Source organism: Polypterus senegalus, chromosome 4 (genome assembly GCF_016835505.1).
Source record: "Polypterus senegalus isolate Bchr_013 chromosome 4, ASM1683550v1, whole genome shotgun sequence".
NCBI lineage: Eukaryota > Metazoa > Chordata > Cladistia > Polypteriformes > Polypteridae > Polypterus > Polypterus senegalus.
In genome coordinates this window covers 234,323,190-234,345,656 of record NC_053157.1, presented here as the reverse complement: position 1 = coordinate 234,345,656, position 22,467 = coordinate 234,323,190, and the positions used below count along the sequence as shown (strand labels likewise).

The following is a 22,467-nucleotide window of genomic DNA, read 5'->3' as shown; positions in this document are numbered from 1 at the left end:
ATTGCTCTCGGTCAGACGTGCGTGCTTTCGCTGTCAAGTCTTTGTGCTCTATTCCATTTCCCTTCCGGGTCGTACGCGCCGATTACTGCATTTAAGCACGTGTTGAGCCGCTCCCTGTTTGTTGTTCTCAGTCAGACGTGCACTCTCTTTGTGCTCTACAGTTTTTTGTGCGCTTTTGCAGTTAACTATGGCTTCTAAGCAAGTGAAGAGTGGTGAGAAGAAAGTTATGCAGAAAATTGAAATCGAAGTAAAAAAAGAAATTATTGAAAAGTTTGAGCGTGGCGTTTGTATTACTGATCTTGTCGCCGAGTACAAGAAGTCAAAATCTACGATTTCGACTATTCTAAAGCAGAAAGAATCCATTAAAGCAGCTGATGTTGCAAAATGAGCTACAGCGTTAACCAGGCGGAGGCCTCAAGTGCTGGAAGAGGTGGAAAAACTGATGTAGTGTGGCCGAACGAGAAGCGACTTGCAGGGGATATCGTAAGTGAGGCGATGTTATGCGAGAAAGCCAGGAAGATTCATGGCGATTTGCTGCAAAACTATCCTTGCCAGTAGAGGATGGTTTGAAACGTTTCGCAAAAGAAGTGGCATTCATAGTGTGGTAAGGCATGGAGAGGCTGCTAGTTCCGACGCTGAAGGTGCAAAAGAATTTGTGAAAATTTTCACAAAATTAGTGGAGGACGAAGACTACATCCCGCAACAAGTCTTCAACTCTGACGAGACCGGATTGTTCTGGAAGAGGATGCCGAAGATTATTACCCAGGAAGAGAAGGCTATGCCTGGCCATAAGCCAATGAAGGAGAGGTTAACCGTTATGCTGTGTGCTAACGCTGGTGGCGACGTAAAAATCAAGCCGCTACTCGTTTACCAATTTGAGAACCCCCGTGCTTTCAAGCAGCACAATGTAAACAAAGCCAGACTGCCCGTGACGTGGAGGGCAAACACGAAGGGGTGGGTCACAAGGACCTTGTTTTTGGAATGGATGCACGAGGCTTTCGCTCCCGCCGTGAAGCGATATCTCGAAGAGCATAACCTGCCTAAAAAATGCCTTCTTCTGATGGACAATGCACCGGCACACCCTCCAAGTCTGATCCACCAGCTAAACAAAAAAAAAAAGAAATCGCAAGAGAGAAAACACCTGAAGGAAAACACATCCCTCCATCGTGGAGCCCTCAAAACTGTAACCTCCTCTCCTCCCAGCTCCTCCTCACTTCATGCCAGAACTCGACTCATGCAAGGTTAGTTTTCTTGGTGGTTTATGGTTAGTTTTTGTATTACTGATTTTTCAAATGTTCATTTTTCGGTTCATAGCGTGAATTGTTGCAATGTTACTTTTCTCTTTTTTCAAATGTTCATTTTTTTTTTGCCCAGACGGGACTGGGCGGTCTCATGGTCTGGAATCCCTACAGATTTTATTTTTTCTCCAGCCGTCTGGAGTTTTTTCTGTCCCCCCTGGCCATTGAACCTTACTCTTATTCGATGTTAATGTTGATTTATTTTGTTTTATAATTGTGTCTTTCAATTTTCTATTCTTTAATATGTAAAGCACTTTGAGCTACTGTTTGTATGAAAATGTGCTATATAAATAAATGTTGTTGTTGTTTTCCCCCCTGAGCTTAAAATTCATTTAAAAAAAAAAAAAAAAAAGTTTACAGCGATTGGGTTGTAAGGCTATTAGCGCAAACTCTTGCAATGTTACTTTCTTGGTTGCTTGTGGTTGGTTTTTAAATAAAGTTTGGATTTGTTCAAATGTTTCTTTTTTTTCCCCCGTGCTTAAAACTCATTAAAAAAAAGTGTTTACAGCGAGCGGTTCATAGGGCTGTAGCGTGAACTCTTGCAATGTTAGTTTTCTCTGTTGTTCAAGGTGTTCAGTGTTATTCAATGTTTTTACATTTAGTTTACTATTAGATGTGCATTCTACGGTTTAATTAACTATATTTGTGATTAAAAATCTTTAAAAAATATATATATTTACATACAGTTCATACGGCCTGGAACGGATTAATTCTATTTACATACAATCCTATGGGGGGAAATTGCTTCAGTTCACGACCAAATCGGTTTACGACCAGAGTGTCGGAACGAATTATAGTAGTGAACCGAGGTTCCACTGTACTTGTTTTTGAAAGCTTTTAAATTCTGATGCTTTAATCAATTTAAATATAGACTGTTCAACAAAAGAATAGCTTATTTAAGGTCAAAATTTAGTTTTGAAATATTGGATTGTTTTATTCTTAGTCTGATCCGATTTTTTATAAAATCAAAAACCGTTTATGAGCTTACCTTTATTTATAAATGAAGTCCATGCGCCTGTCCTTCATTGTCACTGTCTTGTAAAAGTCCTCCTTATTCTCCTATAGTTTTAAAAATCTTAATCTTTCATTTGGAAAAAAAATTAAATTAAAATACACGGCCCGCTGCAGTGAGCTGGACTTTCTGATTTTGCTAACTTATTCACTTCTCTGCGTAGAACAGCAGCTACGAGCATCTGTTGGGCTCACATGTGCCCCCTTCAGGATGGCACGGTACTGTCTGCCTCAGCTTGTGCCTTCTCACTGCGGTTTTATGTCCGATCACCAACTAAAAATGTCACACACATTCATTAAAGATATTAGACAGACTGTGGACAGTCAGGGTGAATAATAAACGTGTCTGCAAACCTTATATTGGCGACATACAGAGAAACAGCAACAGGCACACGCCAATGCAGGCATCAACCTCATGTGTGAGGAGAGCACCGTCTGAGGTGAGGTAAGGCTCGTCGCTGCCACACCTCATGTTTCTCCCCTGTATTTGCAGGAAATGCGGCAATTCAGTGATTTTGACTATAAAAGTCATCAAAATCATTGGAATCATACAGAAAACAAATTTATAGCACAGACCAGTAGACATATTTATTAGATGTATCATTATTAGCTTTTTTACTTTTCATGATGACAGGTGAGGCTCTGTCTCACCTGCCTCCCCTGACATTTTCTAGCTGACTCGTCTCCAAGTGGTCACTTAGGCCAGCCGTTCTTAAAAATATATAAAGGTATTTACAGTGCATCTGGAAAGTATTCACAGCACATCACTTTTTCCTCATTTTGTTATGTTACAGCCTTATTCCAAAATGGATTAAATTCATTTTTTTCCTCAGAATTCAACACCCCATAATGAGAAGGTGAAAAAAAGTTTTACTGGAGGTTTTTGCAAATTTATTAAAAATAACAAAACTGAGAAATCCATGTCCATAAGTATTCCAGCCTTTGCTCAATACTTTGTCGATGCACCTTTGGCAGCAATTCCAGCCTCAAGTCTTTTTGAATATGATGCCACAAGCTTGGCACACCTATCCTTGGCCAGTTTCGCCCATTCCTCTTTGCAGCACCTCTCAAGCTCCATCAGGTTGGATGGGAAGCGTCGGTGCACAGCCATTTTAAGATCTCTCCAGAGATGTTCAATTGGATTCAAGTCTGGGCCACTCAAGGACATTCACAGAGTTGTCCTGAAGCCACTCCTTTGATATCTTGGCTGTGTGCTTAGGGTCGTTGTCCTGCTGAAAGATGAACCGTCGCCCCAGTCTGAGGTCAAGAGTGCTCTGGAGCAGGTTTTCATCCAGGATGTCTCTGTACATTGCTGCAGTCATCTTTCCCTTTATCCTGACTAGTCTCCCAGTTCCTGCCCCCCACAGCATGATGCTGCCACCACCATGCTTCACTGTAGGGATGGTATTGGCCTGGTGATGAGCGGTGCCTGGTTTCCTCCAAACGTGATGCCTGGCATTCACACCAAAGTGTTCAATCTTTGTCACATCAGACCAGAGAATTTTGTTTCTCATGGTCTGAGAGTCCTTCAGGTGCCTTTTGGTAAACTCTAGGCGGGCTGCCATGTGCCTTTTTACTAAGGAGTGGCTTCCGTCTGGCCACTCTACCATACAGGCCTGATTGGTGGATTGCTGCAGAGATGGTTGTCCTTCTGGAAGGTTCTCCTCTCTCCACAGAGGACCTCTGGAGCTCTGACAGAGTGACCATCGGGTTCTTGGTCACCTCCTGACTAAGGCCCTTCTCCCCCGATCGCTCAGTTTAGATGGCCGGCCTGCTCTAGGAAAAGTCCTGGTGGTTTGAACTTCTTCCACTTACGGATGATGGAGGCCACTGTGCTCATTGAGACCTTCAAAGCAACAGACATTTTTCTGTAACCTTCTCTAGATTTGTGCCTCGAGACAATCCTGTCAGAGGTCTACAGACAATTCCTTTGACTTCATGCTTGGTTTGTGCTCTGACATGAACTGTCAACTGTGGGACCTTCTATAGACAGGTGTGTGCCTTTCCAAATCATGTCACATCAACTGAATTTACCACAGGTGGACTCCAATGAAGCTGCAGAAACATCTCAAGGATGATCAGGGAAAACAGGATGAACCTGAGCTCAATTTGGAGCTTCATGACAAAGGCTTATACTTATGTATATATGCTTTGTCAATTTTTTTGTTTTTAATAAATATGCAAAAAACTCAAGTAAACGTTTTTCACGTTGTCATTATGGGGTGTTGTGTGTAGAATTCAGAGGAAAAAAATGAATTTAATCCATTTTGGAATAAGGCTGTAACAACAAAATGTGGAAAAAGTGATGCGCTGTGAATACTTTCCGGATACACTGTATATATATATATATATATATATATATATATATATATATATATATATATATATATATATATATATATATATACTGTATATGTATATTACATTTTGATAAGGGTGTTCAATTTGTTTTAACTTTACTAAGTTGCTCGGCTCAGATCCAAATGTCAAATATTTTTTGATGCTCTACTAATCAGTATGTCCAAATGGCTTGGTGTCCATATTGCACTGTTGGAGTAAATTAAGTGTAGCCCAGGTAAAAATGTGCTTAACTAACTAACTGATTTATATAAATAAAACAAAATGTGGAAAAAGTGATGCGCTGTGAATACTTTCCGGATGCACTGTATATTGTGTCCAAACCTCCTCCTGTCACTCATTTCTTAAGACACATGTCCACCGTTACAAGCCAGACCCCGTTCTCCTATGCCCGTCACTGACACTGACCCACCCTGTGAGTCCCGTCACAGCTCATCAGCACTTCGCCATATCCTTAAGGATTCTTGATAGGTGAATGAGGGTGTGGATGTGAAGAAATCAAGAGCGGCGTTTGGGGGTGGCAAGTGGGGCGACCGCCTATGGGCTCCATGTGTCCAGATTTCTCAAGTTATATTCTCCAGTTATATTTTGATTAAGTCCGCGTGTTATTTCGCAAAAATTTTGCTGAATACCATTGTGGTATATTGTGAATTAAGGTTTAAAATAAAGTTGTTTTGAACAAGATTTCCATCCATCCAGCTATATCCTAACTACAGGGTCATGGGGGTCTGCTGGAGCCAATCCCAGCCAACACAGGGCGCAAGGCAGGAAACAAACCCCGGGCAGGGCACCAGCCCACCGCAGTGAACCAGATATCCAAGGTAAATATATGAATAAATAAGGGGCGTGGTTAGTAACAGAGAGTAATGGAGAAGGGCATCTTTTGTAAAGTTCTGTTTCACGTGCTCTAATAAATTAAACGCTTTTCTGAGTTAACCATCTGCCTGGCACTGGATCATTTACGAAAGCTTCCAGAGCAAAATAAAGAATATTATAACTGTAATAAGAAAATCCGGCGTATGTTAACATTATTTTTATTAAATTCCCGCGTTTATACAGTCCACACATACCGGTAACAGTGTTTGATGGAACCGGCCCCGCGTGGTGTTGGTCAGCCGTCAGCCCCGCACACCCCTAAGGCTGCCTCTGGAAGAAAAGAATGTCTCTTAATCTGTGTTTCCCAAACTCTGTCCTATGACCCCCTGTGGCTGCAGGTTTTTGTTCCTACCAGATTCCTAATCAGTGACAACACCTGATAGCACGGAGCTCATTTAATTCGCTGGTATTTTTTTTTCTTTTATTCGACATTCAGAAAAGCACAGCAGCATGATTTTTACATTTATAAGACATTTAGAAATATTTCTGCCTTTGCTATAGATTGAAATGCTTAACTCTCTTTTGTTGATTTCATTATACTTTGCCCAGTTGTATCTTAATAATGACAACTTAAAACAAGCAGATCAGACACCCAGGCAAACAACACTGAATTATCAAAGGCTGCAGCTACTTTAGCGTCAGACCCACTAATTTGTAAATAACGGATTAATTGAACAATTAGAACACCAGGAAAAGTAGAATGAAAATCAAGATGAAAATACTGTTAAAAAGAAAAAAAAAAAAAACATTATTCCTATATAACTGGTTGGTACATTTTAATTTTATTTTATTAGCAAGCTTAGTTTTCTAATTAATATATTGTTCCCTAAACACAATACTTGGAAAAAATCAGTTCACTTAATTAGCCCAGGAGTTCAATTAAAAACAGAAGCTGGTTGGAATAAAAACCTGCAGCGACAGGGGGTCCCCAGGACCGACGTTGAGAACCCCTGCCCTAAATGAAGGCGACACCGCCATGTAGGTACAAATGGCAGAATAAAGCTGTTATTAAAGTGACAGACGACACTGAAGTCCTGCTGACCGCCACCGCTTTTATGGACGGGCCGAGCTGCCACTTTCAGACATCAGACTCGCTCGATGTTATCGACTCTCCTCCTCCTCTTCTTCGTCTTCTCCGTGTGTGTCTCATACGACAGTCCGAGCTGTCCGCCAGCGAAATCAAACTAAAGCCGCTTTTCCACTGCATAGTACGGCACGACACGGTTCAGTACAGCTCACCTTTGCGGGGCTTTCCACTGGGAACAGTACCTGGTACTTGGTCCTTTTTTTAGTACCACCTAAGCCGAGGTTCCAAGCGTGCCGAACCGTTACCAAAATGTGACGTGTAAACTCTGCTGGTCACTGATTGGCCGGAGAAAATCCTCATTACTGCGTCACTGAACTTGCGACACGAGACACAACAGACCCGCGAAGGTTCGAACTGGTTTTAACCAAAAATGGCTGTTCCGTGGTCTGTTGAGGAAGTACAGACGTTCCTCTCGTTGGTAGCCGAGGAGCGGATCCAGCGAGAGCTGGATGGGGCGACGCGGAATGAAAAAATTTTCCAGGAGGTCGCTCAGCTCTTGGCCGCACACGGCTACCATAGGACTTACAAACACTGTAGGGACAAGTTAAAAAAAATGAAGAGCGAGCAGTAGAGGCGGCGCAACTCTAACGACACATGAATAATCCCGCCCACTCTAAAGCGGTACTAAACTGCAGTCGAAACGCAAACCGAGCTGAACTGAGCCGAACCAAGGTGAGCTGTACTGAACCGTGTCGTGCCGTACTATTCAGTGGAAAAGCGGCTAAAGAGAAACAAAACGAGTCTTCACCGAGCGACTCGTTGGAAAGAGCGATCCCAATCGGTGCAATACTGCCATCTATTGGACGGAGAGGGGAATCTTTATAAACCTTCAGTTTTTCTCTATTCTAAAAACCGGTTTCTGTCTAATATAGCAATGCAACTCAATAATTAGGCACCACGAAGGACTGGCACACCGCCGGACGCTGGTTCCATACTTGCATTCGGCGCTAACAGGAAAGACTCCGGTCTTTTGTAATCATAAATAGATTATCCTAGATTGAAAATGATGATGAATTTAATAACTAACTTCCATCTCCAGCCTTCACAGCCCTAAATTGGATTAGATGGGTTAGATTATTAATTAATGGATGGTCAGCTTCAAGATGAAGATCAATTTAAGGATTCTCTGCATTCCTTGCAGGCTGGGACTACTCCAGAGGTGCTGTATAAATAAAATATTATTATAGTTTCGCTGGTCTGGTCATCCTGACAGTCATTTGTTGTGGTAAGCATGTGGTCATTCAGCCAAATGACTTCGTAAATCTCCAGGATGTTTACTGACAGCACAGTGAAGGCATGTCTGGCACAGACTGGTGACAAGGAGAAAATGCACATTTGATTTCTTTTAACAGGGTCTCAGTCTCTTTCTAAGTTAGCACTTATTTAAACTAGTCTAAAAGAAATCACCAATCTACCCCACATGCACATCTTGGGCAGTGGAGTGAGCTGCAGTGCCACCCATGCTGCCAATCTACAGGGTACTGTAAACAAAATGCAGGTCAGGTCAGGTTGGGGAGCATACATTGGTACAGGGCTGTGCCGTACCCACCACATGACAAAACAGCTCAGGATCCTGGTGTACAACCCCCCAGGCAGACACACGGTCCAGTCCCACCCTCATGAAATGACCCTCTATCTGCCGCAGCCAGGTGTTACATGGGCGACCCCTTGGCCTGGAACAGGGGAGAGTCCAAAGGCTTTGGAAAACATCTTGTATCACCCCAGTCGCAAAGGTATCACGTCCTAGTGAGCTGAATGACTTCCTGCCTGTTGCTCTGACATCAGATGTGATGAAGACCATGGTGCGGCTGCTGCTTCACCACCTGAGGCCACAGGTCCACCACGCCCTCGACCTTCTGCAGTTTGTATACCAGGAGAAGGTGAGAGCGGAGGATGCCATCATCTATATGCTACACCGATCCCTCTCCCACCTGGACAGTGGCAGTGGTGCTGTAAGAATTATGTTTCTGGACTTCTCTAGCACCTTCAACACCATCCAACCTCTGCTCCTTAGAGACAAGCTGACTGAGATGGGAGTAGACTCACACCTGGTGGCATGGATTGTGGACTATCTTACAGACAGACCTCAGTATGTGCGTCTCAAAACTGCAGGTCTGACATTGTGGTCAGCAGCACAGGAGCACCGCAGGGGACTGTACTTTCTCCGGTGCTGTTCAGCCAACATACATCAGACTTCCAATATGACTTGGAGTCCTGCCACGTGCAAAAGTTCACTGATGACACTGCTATTGTGGGCTGCATCAAGAGTGGGCAGGAGGAGGAGTACAGGAACCTAATCAAGGACTTTGTTAAATGGTGTGACTCAAACCACTTACACCTGAACACCAGCAAATCCAAGGAGCTGGTGGTGGATTTTAGGAGGCCCCTCATGGACCCCGGGATCATCAGAGGTGACTGTGTGCAGAAGGTACAGACCTATAAATACCTGGGAGTGCAGCTGGATGACAAATTGGACTGGACTGCCAATACTGATGCTCTGTGTAAGAAAGCTCAGAGCCGACTATACTTTCTTAGAAGGCTGGCGTCCTTCAACATCTGCAATAAGATGCTGCAGATGTTCTACCAGATGGTTGTGGTGAGCACCCTCTTCTACACGGTGGTGTGCTGGGGAGGCAGCATGAAGAAGAGGGACGCCTCACGCCTGGACAAACTTGTTAAGAAGGCAGGCTCTATTGTAGGAGTAAAGTTGGACAGTTTGACATCTGTGACAGAGCGACGGGCGCTGACCAGGGTCCTGTCAATCATGGAAAATCCACTGCATCCACTGAACAGGATCATCTCCAGACAGAGGAGCAGCTTCAGTGACAAACTGCTGTCATCGTCCTGCTCCACTGACAGACTGAGGAGACCCCACACTATGCGACTCTTCAATTCCACCCGGTTTGGGGGGGTAAACGTTAACATTATACAAAGTTATTGTCGGTTATACCTGCATTGTTATTACTCTTTAATTTAATATTGTTTTTTATCAGTATGCTGCTGCTGGATTATGTGAATTTCCCCTTGGGATTAATAAAGTATCTATCTATCTATCTATCTGTTGTGGTGTTTATTCTTCTCCAAAGAAGACAGCACAAACAAAAACAAAGTTTTGGGGACCGTCCCCATATATTGTCGTCCAGACAATAAAGAATGTAAATGATTCAGAGTTTCCAAAAGTAAAACAGTGAACAACTTTCTTTGACAAAAATGGTGGCTTTATACAGAGCAGGATTATGGTACAGGAAATGGTTGGCAGGAAATGACGATGGAAACAGGAACCGGAAACAACGTCATCATGATTGGAATGAAGTGAGGTGGATTGATGGAGCCGGGATTGACGTTATCATGGTTGGCCGGAAGTTACGTCGTCGCGGCCATTTTGGAACCTGGAAGTGGAGGAAGTATTTTTCTTCAAGTGTTCTGTTGACCAAAAGAGATTTGGGTCAGTACCACGTGATAACCCTCTATCTCGCGATGTTTCACTCACCTTTAGGCTCTTTGACTGCCTCCTAATCGCACATGTGTGACACTATCTATCTATCTATCTATCTATCTATCTATCTATCTAGATTCTCAGTTTCTCTTTCCAAAAGCTTCTCTGGCCTTATATTTTAAACAACTCCATTTCAAATTGTGTTAATTATGCCCTTTTCAATATCCCACCATGTTTGCTTTCATAGACAGTTATTATTTTTAAAATTATGGTTTCCTCTTTAGCTTTCTATTTTTGCGATTTCTTTTTCCCATTCCATTAGCAAATGCTCATAATTCAGACACTGCTGTCTCACATTGTTCTCCATATCATTTTGAGAGTGTGGCTCTGTCTTATTATTCCTTTATAACACACACTTTTGTCTTTAAATTGTTGGCCCTCAAGACGTGTGCGGTTTCACTTCCAATAATTAAAGACATCCCTTCTCCCAGGTGAGCCTCGTGAATGTCACTGAGCACAGACTGTTTAATATCAATTTCCATGACTTGTTTTAGTGACTCTTTTGACAACAGTACCCAAAATCAATCCTAGATGCCCAAATCCATCTTTATTACTCCAAGTGTAGTGCATTTTATCGGGATTTTATGTCTCCAAATAATTTAAATGAGAGCATAAATGATTTACATTAGTGTAGCACTTTTGTTTTATTTGCTAAGCAGGCCAGTATAGGATGGATGATTGTATTTCAGTCCCCCGTGAAAACAATTTAACATTTATAAATGTTAAGATTTCCAAAATCTGGTTCTTAAAATTTTTTTTATCAGTTTTCTCTTTCCCAAAGTACAGTTGCTACTATATATGCTTTCTAAAATAACGATATCATTGTTTTTTTCAACTACTGAAAGTAACCACTTTGTAAATGCATGAACTTCATTTTTTAATATTTCCCTTTAAACGTCATCCTCAGAATTACAAGTTCTGCTGAATTATTATTCCCATAAGAGAGCGTCATGTCATCTCCCCATTTTCTTTCCCTGAAATTAAAATCAGACACTGATGCATGTGCACTCTGCAAACAAATAAAAATCAGCCTGGCATTTTTAAAATTATAAATAATTCTCTCTCTGTCCAGTAGATGGCGGTGTTCACCAGCAGATCCACACAGGAGCGCCGTCTCTTCGTCGAGTCGCTCATTGATGACTCGTTTTGTTTCGCTCGGATTGTCATATGAGGCGCGGGTCTGCACTTTCAGCGACAAAAGGGAACAGAAGAAGAGAAAAGAAATAAAGAAAGAAACAGAACATCAAGGAGTCGAAGTGCCGGTGAGCAACGGGATCATGGAGCGGGGTGGGAGACGAGAGGAAAGAAAGTGGAGCAGGACGTAACTGGAATCTCATAGAGACGGGAAAAAAAAAACAAGGAGAACGTGTAGGCGATGAACCAGGAGAGAGCAGGAGTGAGAGTGACAGAGATAGTCGCGGTCACCGAGGTGCGTCAAAATTGATGGTAACGGCTCTCCCCCGTCCGGTCGCCGCGCACCTCCACTTTCCCGTTTACATTCACGTAGATTGCTGTGTAAAACGCTCGCTCGCACCCGTCCTGTCCGCTCATTGGAATTCCACTCGAATTTAGCTTGTGTAGGAATTTGCAAAAATCCGAGATTCTTTTTTGGAAGTATAACAAAAACTTTATCCCAAAAAAGCGTGTGTAGCACTCGTAGAGTACCTGCAGGAAATCCCATATAGACACGGAGATTGGTGGTCGTGAGTAGGGCCAGAAAACGACTCCGTGGTGCCTCGGTAATCACAAGGGAGACAAATGAAACGCAATTTGCTTAACACCTAAAGCATGTTATTGGTATTAAATGGTATTAAAAAAAAAAAAACGAGCTTTCAAAGCACAGGCTCCCGGCCCCCTGCATCAATGTTCGTCAGTTACTTTGGAGTGTTACAATTTGAGATATCCTTCACGATTGGTATGGATTTGTGATTCACAATATTGCAAAATTAGTGTCTTTGGCTTAAACAACACTCGTTATGGCTTTATCTAGTTATCTTTTGGCACAAAACAGAATTAAACAAACACAATAAGGCCTAGGAACTTCTATTCTTCTCATATGCACCAGAGCAAGGTAATAACATGAGCAAAATACACAACAAGAAATAGGGGAAAAAATTAATTACAGTTAGTGTTCAATTCTTTAAGTCCAAAGTACAAAGAAGAAAAAAATAACAGAATAAGGAAAAGTGCAATGTGTTTTAGCTATCTGTACAAAAACAGGATAATACTATAAATCTAAAGAGTGCAGAACAAAAAATCAGGAGTGCTCTCCCCTCGACTTTCTCATATACAAATCAAATTAATAATATCGTGAACAATTATTATAAAAGAAAAATGGAATAAATCGGACTCTGCAGATGCATGAATAAAAGGTAAAGTACCACTTCCGCTTAACAGAAATAGCTCAAAAGTTAATAGAAATCTACGTTTAAAAAAAAAATAAAGTATCTATCTATCTATCTATCTATCTATCTATCTATCTATCTATCTATCTATCTATCTATCTATCTAATACTTATATGCATAATTTGGTTGAGCTACGTTACAGAGTAATCGGGTTATCGTGTTTACATACAAACACACATACACACACACACACATAATTCCAAAAATGGTATTTTTGCACTCAGGGATGTCCTAAACGTCGAGATTCATTAAATATCTTTGGACGATTATAATACTTTCCTTATACTTTGCATACGAGAAAATAAAAAAACAGGCAAAGGACAAAATGTCCACTTTCTAAAATCAAGACCCCTGCCTAACAGTCACTTCCCATACTTTTAAAAATGCTGGTTCTGTAATGGCACTTTATGGTTCTTTACTGGGCTCTGTGAGTCGTTGAATAACAATTGCTTGACTAAGAGTCATTTTATTTAAGAAAGGGGCTCTCTGTATACGAAATTGGTGCTTTGAAAAAAGCACCCACCACTCGACGAGCCACCTGGATTGAAGCCCGAGTGAAGCGGGTGACACCTCAGCACCATACTGGAACAGGGGTCTTTTTTTTTTTTTTTTTTTGTTGCAGTGGCTGGAGTGTCAATCCTGCCATTATCCCCCATGTTTTCCCTGTAAGTTAGAGGACCTGGATGCAGATTAATGTCATATCAGGATGAAGCAATTGCAGGTTTCGGGCCTCACTCAAGGGCCTAACAGAGTCAAGTCACTTCTGACATTTACATGATTTGAACTGGCAACATTCTGATTGCCAGCGCAGATCCCAGACTCGGAGTCACCACACCACCCTAATATGTGGTTGCGGGGGATCTTTAATGTGTGGTTGGCTGCTGAGCAGGACACTAACAGTTTATAAAAAAAAAAAACAAACAAACTAGGACTTATCCTGCATTGTTGTTTGCAGTGAGAGTCCTTTAAAAATCATAAGACATTGATATTTTGCAAATCTATTACCATCTCCTGTATTCATGTTAATTTGAAGTATGGAGCCTGTCACAGATCGAAATACATAAAAGTTCTTTCTGGAACCTTCATTTTGATGGGCCTTTAGGAAGCCAAAAACAGTTTCCCTATGGCATCACTCGGAAGAACTGCTCTGGTACCTTTTATAATAATATAATAAAAACCAATAACAACACTACTACAACAAATACTACTACTACTAACAATACTACTATTACAACTACTAATAATAAAAATAACACTGTTACTACTACTACTACTACTACTACTAATAATAATAATAATAAAAATAACACTGTTACTACTACTACTACTACTAACAATACTACTATTACAACTAATAATAATAAAAATAACACTGTTACTACTACTACTACTAATAATAATAATAATAATAATACCACTACTACTACACTAATAATAATAATAATAATAATAATAATAACAATACTACTACAACAACTAATAATAATAATAATAATAATAAAAACAATACTACTACTACTAATAATAATAATCATAATAATAATAATAATAAAAAGAATAACTAACAATACTACTGCTACTAGCAATACTACTACTAATACTACTACTACTACTACTAACTAACTAACTACTACTACTACTACTAATAATAATAATAATATTATGATAAAAATAATAATAATACTAATATTAAAAATAATGATAATAACAATATAATAATAATAATAATATTACTACTAGCAATACTACTACTTCTGCTACTACTACTAACAATACTACTATTACAACTAATAATAATAAAAATAACTACTACTACTACTACTACTAATAATAATAATAATAATAACACTGTTACTAGTACTACTACTACTAATAATAATAATAACAATACTAATACTAATAATAATAATAATACTACAATAATAATAACTAATAATAATAATAATAATACTAATAATAATAATAACAATAACAATACTACTACTTTTACATCTACTACTACTAACAATACTACTACTACTAACAATAATAATAGTAACAATACTACTGCTACTACTACTACTACTAATAATAATAATAATAACAATAACAATACTACTACTAATACTACCAATACTACTACTACTACTAATAATAATAATAACAAAACTGCTCCTACTACTACTACTACTACAACTACTTCTACTACTACTACTACTACTACTACTACTAATAATAATAATAATAATAATACTAATATTAAAAATAATAACAATATAATAATAACAATACTACTACTACTATTACTACTAGCAATACTACTAGTACTACTGCTGCTGCTACTACTACTACTACTACTACTACTACTACTAATAATAATATTATGATGAAAATAATAATAATACTAATATTAAAAATAATGATAATAACAATATAATAATAATAATAATACTATTACTACTAGCAATACTACTACTTCTACTACTACTACTACTACTAATAATAATAATAATAATTTAATAATAACAATAATGTTACTACTACTAATAATAATAATGTTTATCATTATTGGCAACCTCCCAATTGCCCATATGGTTGCTCTGGCCTTAGTCATTCGAGACCATAGCCTATCCTATCAGCATCAGGTACAACACAGGAACCATCTTTGGACAGGGTGTCAGTCCAGCACAGGGCACACTCACGTAGTGACGCTGGGTTAATTCAAAGTCCCCATTCAGCTATAACATGCAGTCATTTTGGTTAATGGGGCAGTGGTGAGGGGGGTTAACTGGGGGCTTTGGAGTCCTCAGAGCAGTGCCAGCCAGACACAGGGGGAACATGCAAACTCAGTACAGATAGCAATGGGAGGACTATTGAAGACAAGGACTCAGAAGCCATTAAACATTTAAGAATAATTGTCCAGTCCACGTGGACATTTAGTTTTTTCTAGTAAACAAGACTCCTTTATTGTCCTCCAATTTCATGTTTGTTTGCATTACCAAAAGAACCTTTGAGTCACATAAACACTCAAAAGACTTGTAAAGGTGCAAGGGTAGAGAAGAAAGATGACGAGTTTATGTTGAACTTAGCAGATGCCATATGACACTGGGGAGGTCAGTTAACACAGCAAATATTAAAACATAACATGGCAAAGCCAGGGAGCACAGCTCGTCTCTCATAAAAAACTTAGTCAGTAGTTTCTTAGTGTTTAGTTAAGCCTGAAATGTGGTGAAGATATTTTTAACAGCTTATTGAAATAATTTTGTGACTTTCATTTTGACAGGTCAAAAGGACCATTTATCCCAGTTCCATACTCATGCAGTGAGGCCTCTAAGGGCCTCCAGGCCAGGGCTGTCCACGTGAGAAGGGAATCTTAGAAGAGAAGAGCAGACACTTGGAGGAGAGAGAAGAGTTTTACACACAGCAATGGCCTCACTCAGTTATGATGGAATGGTTAAAAGACTGGAGCACATTAAACAAGAGGACTGTGAGGGGGGATCCCCTGAGGCTGTGTGCGTGAAGTTGGAGGATTGTGAAGGAGGAATTCCATTTTTTAAGGAGGAGGAGGAATCTGATGGGGAAATTGTTCAAGTTACGGTTGGGGATTCTGACGATTTCTCAGTTCGCCTTGAACTGCAAAAGCATGAAACTCGAAATGTTTTCAAGCAGGACATTTCTGAAGAATCACATTCCAGTTTGCTGCCCTGGTTCACAAATACAGGACACCTGGCTACCCGGCAGAATTCTATGGAGCTGAAATCTGAGTTTGAAGAGAAAATCAGTGAAGGAGATGGGAAAGACGGAAAAGAGCAGCAGCCATCCAAGAACTTTGGGATAAGTAAGTAATGCTAATAAACGTAAAGCAATGTGAAACTAAGAATAGTTACAGATTATGCGTGATAAGCCAAAATGAAAGTGAGAGACACAAATAGAGACAAGCTGCTTAGGTACAAAACAATTAACCATTGCTGACCTAACAAGTAATAATCTAAAAACCTGAAGGTGTCCAGTACTTAATTTTGTCACATACAGTAAAGCTGTGACGTTAGAAGTAAAACCCGACCAATATTATTCATGATGAAATAAGCATCATGTCTTCTTAAAAATGTGTATTTTAGCAACTGTGCTCTAATTAGGGTAAAAAGCACAAAAAAGGGGAAAAACATCATTCCATCTAATGGAGTGATTTTGGTCAGACTGTTCCTGTCCTTTTCCAATGCTGTGTCCCATGTCATTCAGATGGAGTAACGTGCATGTGGTGATTGTGCCCTCAGACTCACCTCCTCCACTGCCCTTATGCTGATTTTTATAGAATACACGCCTACAGAATATGTGGGAAAGTTCAATAATTTAGTGCACAGTTGGGACCAGAATAGATATTTTGGTGAAACCGGGCGTCAGCGAGCCCCAAATCCCAACATGAACACACATACAGAGTCCCGGGTTCAAATAAAGGATGGTTTATTCAAATCAATCCCTTCAAAAGTAAAAAAGCACTAAGCACAGGTTTTCTTTCTCTTTACAATACCACCCATGTCACCACCACCACACTGCCTTCTTCCAGTCGAGTGTTGCCTTCCTTCCTCCCAGCTCCGACTCACCTGGTTAAGAGATTGCGGTCCCTTTTATTGTGGACCTGGTAGTACTTCCGGTGCCAGGGCTACTGCCCGTTGGATGCACTTCCTGGACATACAACTCCCTGCAGCACCCTCTTGCGGCTCCCACGGATCCCAGTAGGGCTGTTCTGCCAGAATACATCTCCCAGCATGCCCTACTGGGTACCGATACCACCATCTAGCATCCTGGGGGAATGAAGAGTCCCCAGGACATCTTCATCCGATGGACTGCCTGTCCATTCTCTTCAGCCATCACTTCCAGGTCTGGACCCTTTCTCTCCCCTGGCCGGGATGCTTGTCTGCCTGAGATGTAAAAACCAAGGTCCTAACTATCTGCGGTCGTAAAAGATCCCTTTGTAAAGAGTAGGGTGCATCTTAATGGCCTGACTTAGTTGCCCACCATATCCTGGTCATTCTGGCCCCCTAATCACCCCCTTTCTTTAATTGGCTAAATGTTTTTCACCCCTGCACCACCTAACAGTGAGTGCACTGGCACAAAATGGCTGTCGTCACATCATCCAGGCGGATGCTGCACATTAGAGATGGTTGAAATTGCCCCCTACTCACTATGCCAAGTGCTTTGAGTAGCGAGAAAAGCGCTCTATAAATGTAAAGAATTATTATTGTTTCTATTATATCATTTTTTTTTTTTTTTTGGGTAAGAGAATCCATGTAAAACGCATTTCTCCAAAGTTGTATCAGTGACACAATTAATGTTGTGTTGTGCTTCACAAATGTCACGGTCGCAATACACTCATGTGTGAATAACGGTGCTGGTGGGCTCCTTACACACTGACTGTGTAAAATACAAATCATTCACAGCATCAGAGAGCACAGGTCAGTCCTTTTAAAACACACTGGGGTTTTCTGATCAGGAGAAACTAATCATGAGGAGTGACATTAGGGGCACCACACTTGTGGCAGAAGCTACAGCTTTCTTTTTGTCTTGGCTGCTAAATGCATATCATACTGCATATTTGTTGTATACGGTTTCATTTGTCATATTGCTACTGAATATGTTATTGTTTTAAGTATTTTGAAAGTTTGACATTATCAGTGGGCACTTTTTTTTAACTAATCTGGTCAATTCAAAGGAATTTTTTACATTTAATATTTTTTTTTAACATTTCATTATGCAGTGCACAATTTCAGAATTGTAATGTACTTAGAGATCAGTCCGCTATGGATTGCCACACAGCCTTTCTCACTTTCTTATTATTGGATGCATTTCCTTTGTGTTATTATAAATCAGGTGTTATTTGTTGATCAACTGACTAACAGACCACCTATGTCTCTCATGTTTTCTTCTCTTTTATGGCAATTAAGTAAAAGCTATCCCATGATACACCATGTGGCCCATCTGCTTCAGACTTAAAGTCACAAGTGCTCATCCTGCAGATGTCACACTCTCCTCTGTATCTTTTTGATCCCTCACAGATGTTCTTGACAAATCAGTTGTCAGGGCTGCTTAAATATCACTAGTGCACACATATCTGTAGATGGACTCGGCCCACCTTGAGTTCACAGTAAGCACTTTGAATTTGAGGAGCTGACTAAGTCTGAATTTGAAAATGAGGTTTATTCAAACAGGATTTATTCAGATAAGTCTCAATTACTCCTATTGGAATGCCCCCAGTAGTGGAACTGAGGCATAGAAACGCCAACCAGTGTTTCACTTATCTCATGTTAAGGTTTTATCCATCCATCCATCCATTATCCAACCCGTTATATCCTAACTACAGGGAGACGAGGGTCTGCTGGAGCCAATGTTAAGGTTTTTTTCTTCTTGAAATGTTTAACTGAATTCTTTGTACCATTGTAGATTTCCATGACAATGGCAACTTCTCCTCATCTTTATTTGTGGAGACTTCTCCTCGGTATAGACTGCAACCCATGCAGGACGAAAGGAAGATGACACAATCAACAAGAGGATCAGAGAATTTGACAGCAGCATCATTGCAGTTTAGTTCTCTTTCTGTAATAGAAGCCATCAATGCTGACCAACAACTCATGTATTATGCAGACCAAGAAGCTTTGCGTGGTGAACAAGAGTGTGGACAAACTCTTAAAAACAAGTCAAATTGTAAAGACCTCAAGTCAGCTAATACAGGAGAGAAGCCACATTGCTGTTCTGTATGTGGTAAACGATTCCTCTATAACAGCAGGCTTCAGGCACACATAAGAATTCATACTGGAGAAAAACCTCATTGCTGCTCTGAATGTGGCAAGCGATTTTCTGACAGTTACAGTCTAAAAAAACATAAAAGAATCCACACTGGAGAAAAGCCTTATGGCTGTGCCGAATGTGGAAAAAGATTCATTAAAAGTAGTGCACTTCACAGCCACTCAAGAATTCACACTGGAGAAAAGCCATATTGTTGTTCTGAATGTGGAAAAAGATTTTCAGACAGTAGCAGTCTCCAAAGACATAAAAGAATCCACACTGGGGAAAAGCCCTACGGCTGTACTGAATGTGGCAAACGATTTGCTGACAGTAGCACTCTCCAGAGCCACACAAGAATTCATACAGGAGAGAAGCCATATGGCTGTGCTGTATGTGGGAAAAGATTTGCCACCAGTAGTCGCCTTCACCAGCACTCACAAATTCACACTGGAGAGAAACCATTTTACTGTTCCGAATGTGACAAAAGGTTCTCCAGCAGTGGTGCTTTTCGCAAACACACACAAATTCATACTGGAGGAAAGCCATATTGTTGTTCTGATTGTGGCAAACGTTTCACCACCAGTACCGCTGTTCGCCAGCATACACTAATTCATACAGGAGAGAAACCATATTGCTGTGGTGAATGTGGCAAAAGATTCTCTAGCAGTAGTTCTCTTCGACAGCATGTGCAGATTCATACTGGAGGGAAGCATTATGCCTGTTCTGAATGTGAGAAACGTTTTACGAACCGTAGTGGTCTTCAGTGTCACAAAAGAGTTCATACAGGAGAAAAGCCTTATTCCTGCTCTGAATGTGGCAAACAGTTCAACAGATGTAGTAGTCTTTGGCAACACACACGAATTCATACAGGAGAGAAGCCATATAGCTGTTCTGAATGTGGCAAAAAATTCTCCCATAGCCGCAGTCTTCAGACTCACATAAAAACCCACACTGTTCTGCAGTTGTGAGTGTGGCAGATGATTTTCTCAAAACAGCAGCCCTCACAATCATTCATGACTTCACACTGAAAAAATAATCCTCTATAGATCTCGTCTTCTTTACCTCATGTTGGTACCAAGATTTGATAGCTTGTCAAAACTAGGAGAAGCTGCTGATTAGTTGTGTGGGCCTTAGTAAGTCTTAGGTGAAGGGCAGTTCAGTCATTGAACAGGAGGAATGACAGTCAACATCAGGGCGCTCTGACATTAAAGGCACATGATCATATTATTGGATTGGAGGGCAGCATTTCAACATAAACTAAATAAATCTGACATGATTATGTTGGTGCTGGAGCACACCAGCTGGACCCCCACATCATCCACAATTGACCTAAACTGCAGATATGGGTCTGATCGAGCTGTAATTCTCTTTGTGTCCTTCCTGACTTGCATCGTCATTCCATGATTCATTTGGATTACTGCTTCAGTTTCCATCAGGACTGCATTTGCAGACTGTGTTTCATGTTTACTGTGTGGCATTGCCAACATGGGGACTACAATTCCCATCAGGCAGCAGGGGCTATACAGGCTTAGTGTGTTATGCATATGATGATTTGTTATCAGCTTTTGGATTGCAGTATCAGAATGTCAGCAGATGTCATGAAGGAGAAGATACAGACATTGTGACAGTAAAAGTGTTGGAGATTCTGTGGGATTCATTTGGGCATAGAGGGGAACGGCTAACCAAACAGGCCATGAAAATCCAGGACACTAACATAAATATTTTATTAAATAAGGGAGAGGCAAAGGGCTTAGTTAAACAGAATGTCTGTTATAGAGAAATAAAAGGAAGACAATCTGCATGGGACTGAGAAGAAGGTGACATGATACTGGTGGGTGAAAAACATCAGAACATGGAAGTTGGCATTTTGGCAGCTCAGGCCTGGCCAGATGGGTTAAATCCAACATTGTTTGAAATTGCCACATATGACACAAGGCAGTGACAGTGACCATGCCATATAAGTGAAGATTAAAGAGGAAAGAGGTGATGGAACAAGGACACATGTTATGGGTCTGTTTAGGAGAATAGAGGGTGCATCACAAAGATGTCTGTGTATTAAAACATGGGATTGTATCGGGGGATTTAAGTGCAGAGAGTAGAGTCGTGTGCACTTTCTACACGTCACAATCTAGATCAGTAGGTGGCAGGTCTACCAATGACCTAAATCACATACGAAGAATAAGAAGAAGAAAAGAGGGTCCTCTGTCTGGTGGGAGGACGCCTCGATCAGCACACACACCAACTAAAATGGGACGGGCCTCATCAAGGACTGGAGCGTCAGTGTTTATCATCGGCTACTGAACTCCCATCTCATCAGACTGCTGTCTCTGTCTAGGAGTTTGTCTTTTTGCATCACTGGGGATTGTACTCATCACTGAAGCTGCTCACAGGTTAGTCAGAGTTGCACTTCTGATGTGACATTTGTGTCATGTCTTGACCCTTCACTGCCTTCAGCAGGACAATCTGACCTTATTGACAGACTGAATCTACTCACAGAGGCCCCTCCTCACTCCTCTTGTTCCTCTCATCTGTTGGACATACTGCTCATTCTAGACTGCTGGGTTGTGGTGCTCAGTTTTGTTGATTGTGTTAGTGGGATTCATGTACTCACAGTTATTTTGAAAATATTTCTTGTTTTTCTTAATAAATTAATGATTTATACAGTATTTTTCTCTCATGTTTTTGTGTCTCTGTGGGTGCTGCACAGACTAGGCCAAGGCTGCAGAGATTTGTGGCATCCCCACTAAAATAATCATGAACTGACATGTAAACAGTGGACAGTGCAAGTGTAAGACATGACGCTGCTCAGGCATCATTAATCAAGTTTACTTGACCCCGGTATTTACCACTTCAAAACCTGGTGTCAAATTAGGACCCCGCAAGAGTTCTAGCAGCCACTGACTTTAACAATTCTGGACAGTTTAACTCAGTCTGAGGAGACTTTAAACTCTCATCTTTGTTTCAGAAGGGATTTTAACACTTCTGGAAGGAGACTCCAGCTCCTCTTCCTCATCCAGACTTCAATTGGAACTTGAGCAGGAATCCTTACCCCTCAACCCATACCGCCTATGAATGAGCTGCCTCATTTTCTTACCTTCATTTACTGACTTACCATAGAGAAGGAGGGTGTAAAAGACTCTGGTGCTCCAAATCTGTGGGATCCATATTGACATGAT

The 22,467-nt window shown here is 40.7% G+C and overlaps 2 protein-coding genes across 2 annotated transcripts in view; one reads left to right on the top strand and one right to left on the bottom strand.

Annotated features, from left to right (window-relative positions):
* LOC120528149 (zinc finger protein 721-like) overlaps positions 1 to 22,467 on the bottom strand; it is a 230,053-nt gene that overhangs the window by 51,264 nt on the left and 156,322 nt on the right. The window lies entirely within an intron of this gene.
* Positions 11,276 to 21,957, top strand: LOC120528153 (gastrula zinc finger protein XlCGF26.1-like). The gene is made up of 3 exons (XM_039752221.1): positions 11,276 to 11,388; positions 15,795 to 16,349; positions 18,950 to 21,957. Exons 2-3 carry the CDS (start codon positions 15,938 to 15,940, stop codon positions 20,257 to 20,259), a joined length of 1,722 nt encoding a protein of 573 aa, XP_039608155.1. The 5' UTR covers positions 11,276 to 11,388; positions 15,795 to 15,937; the 3' UTR covers positions 20,260 to 21,957.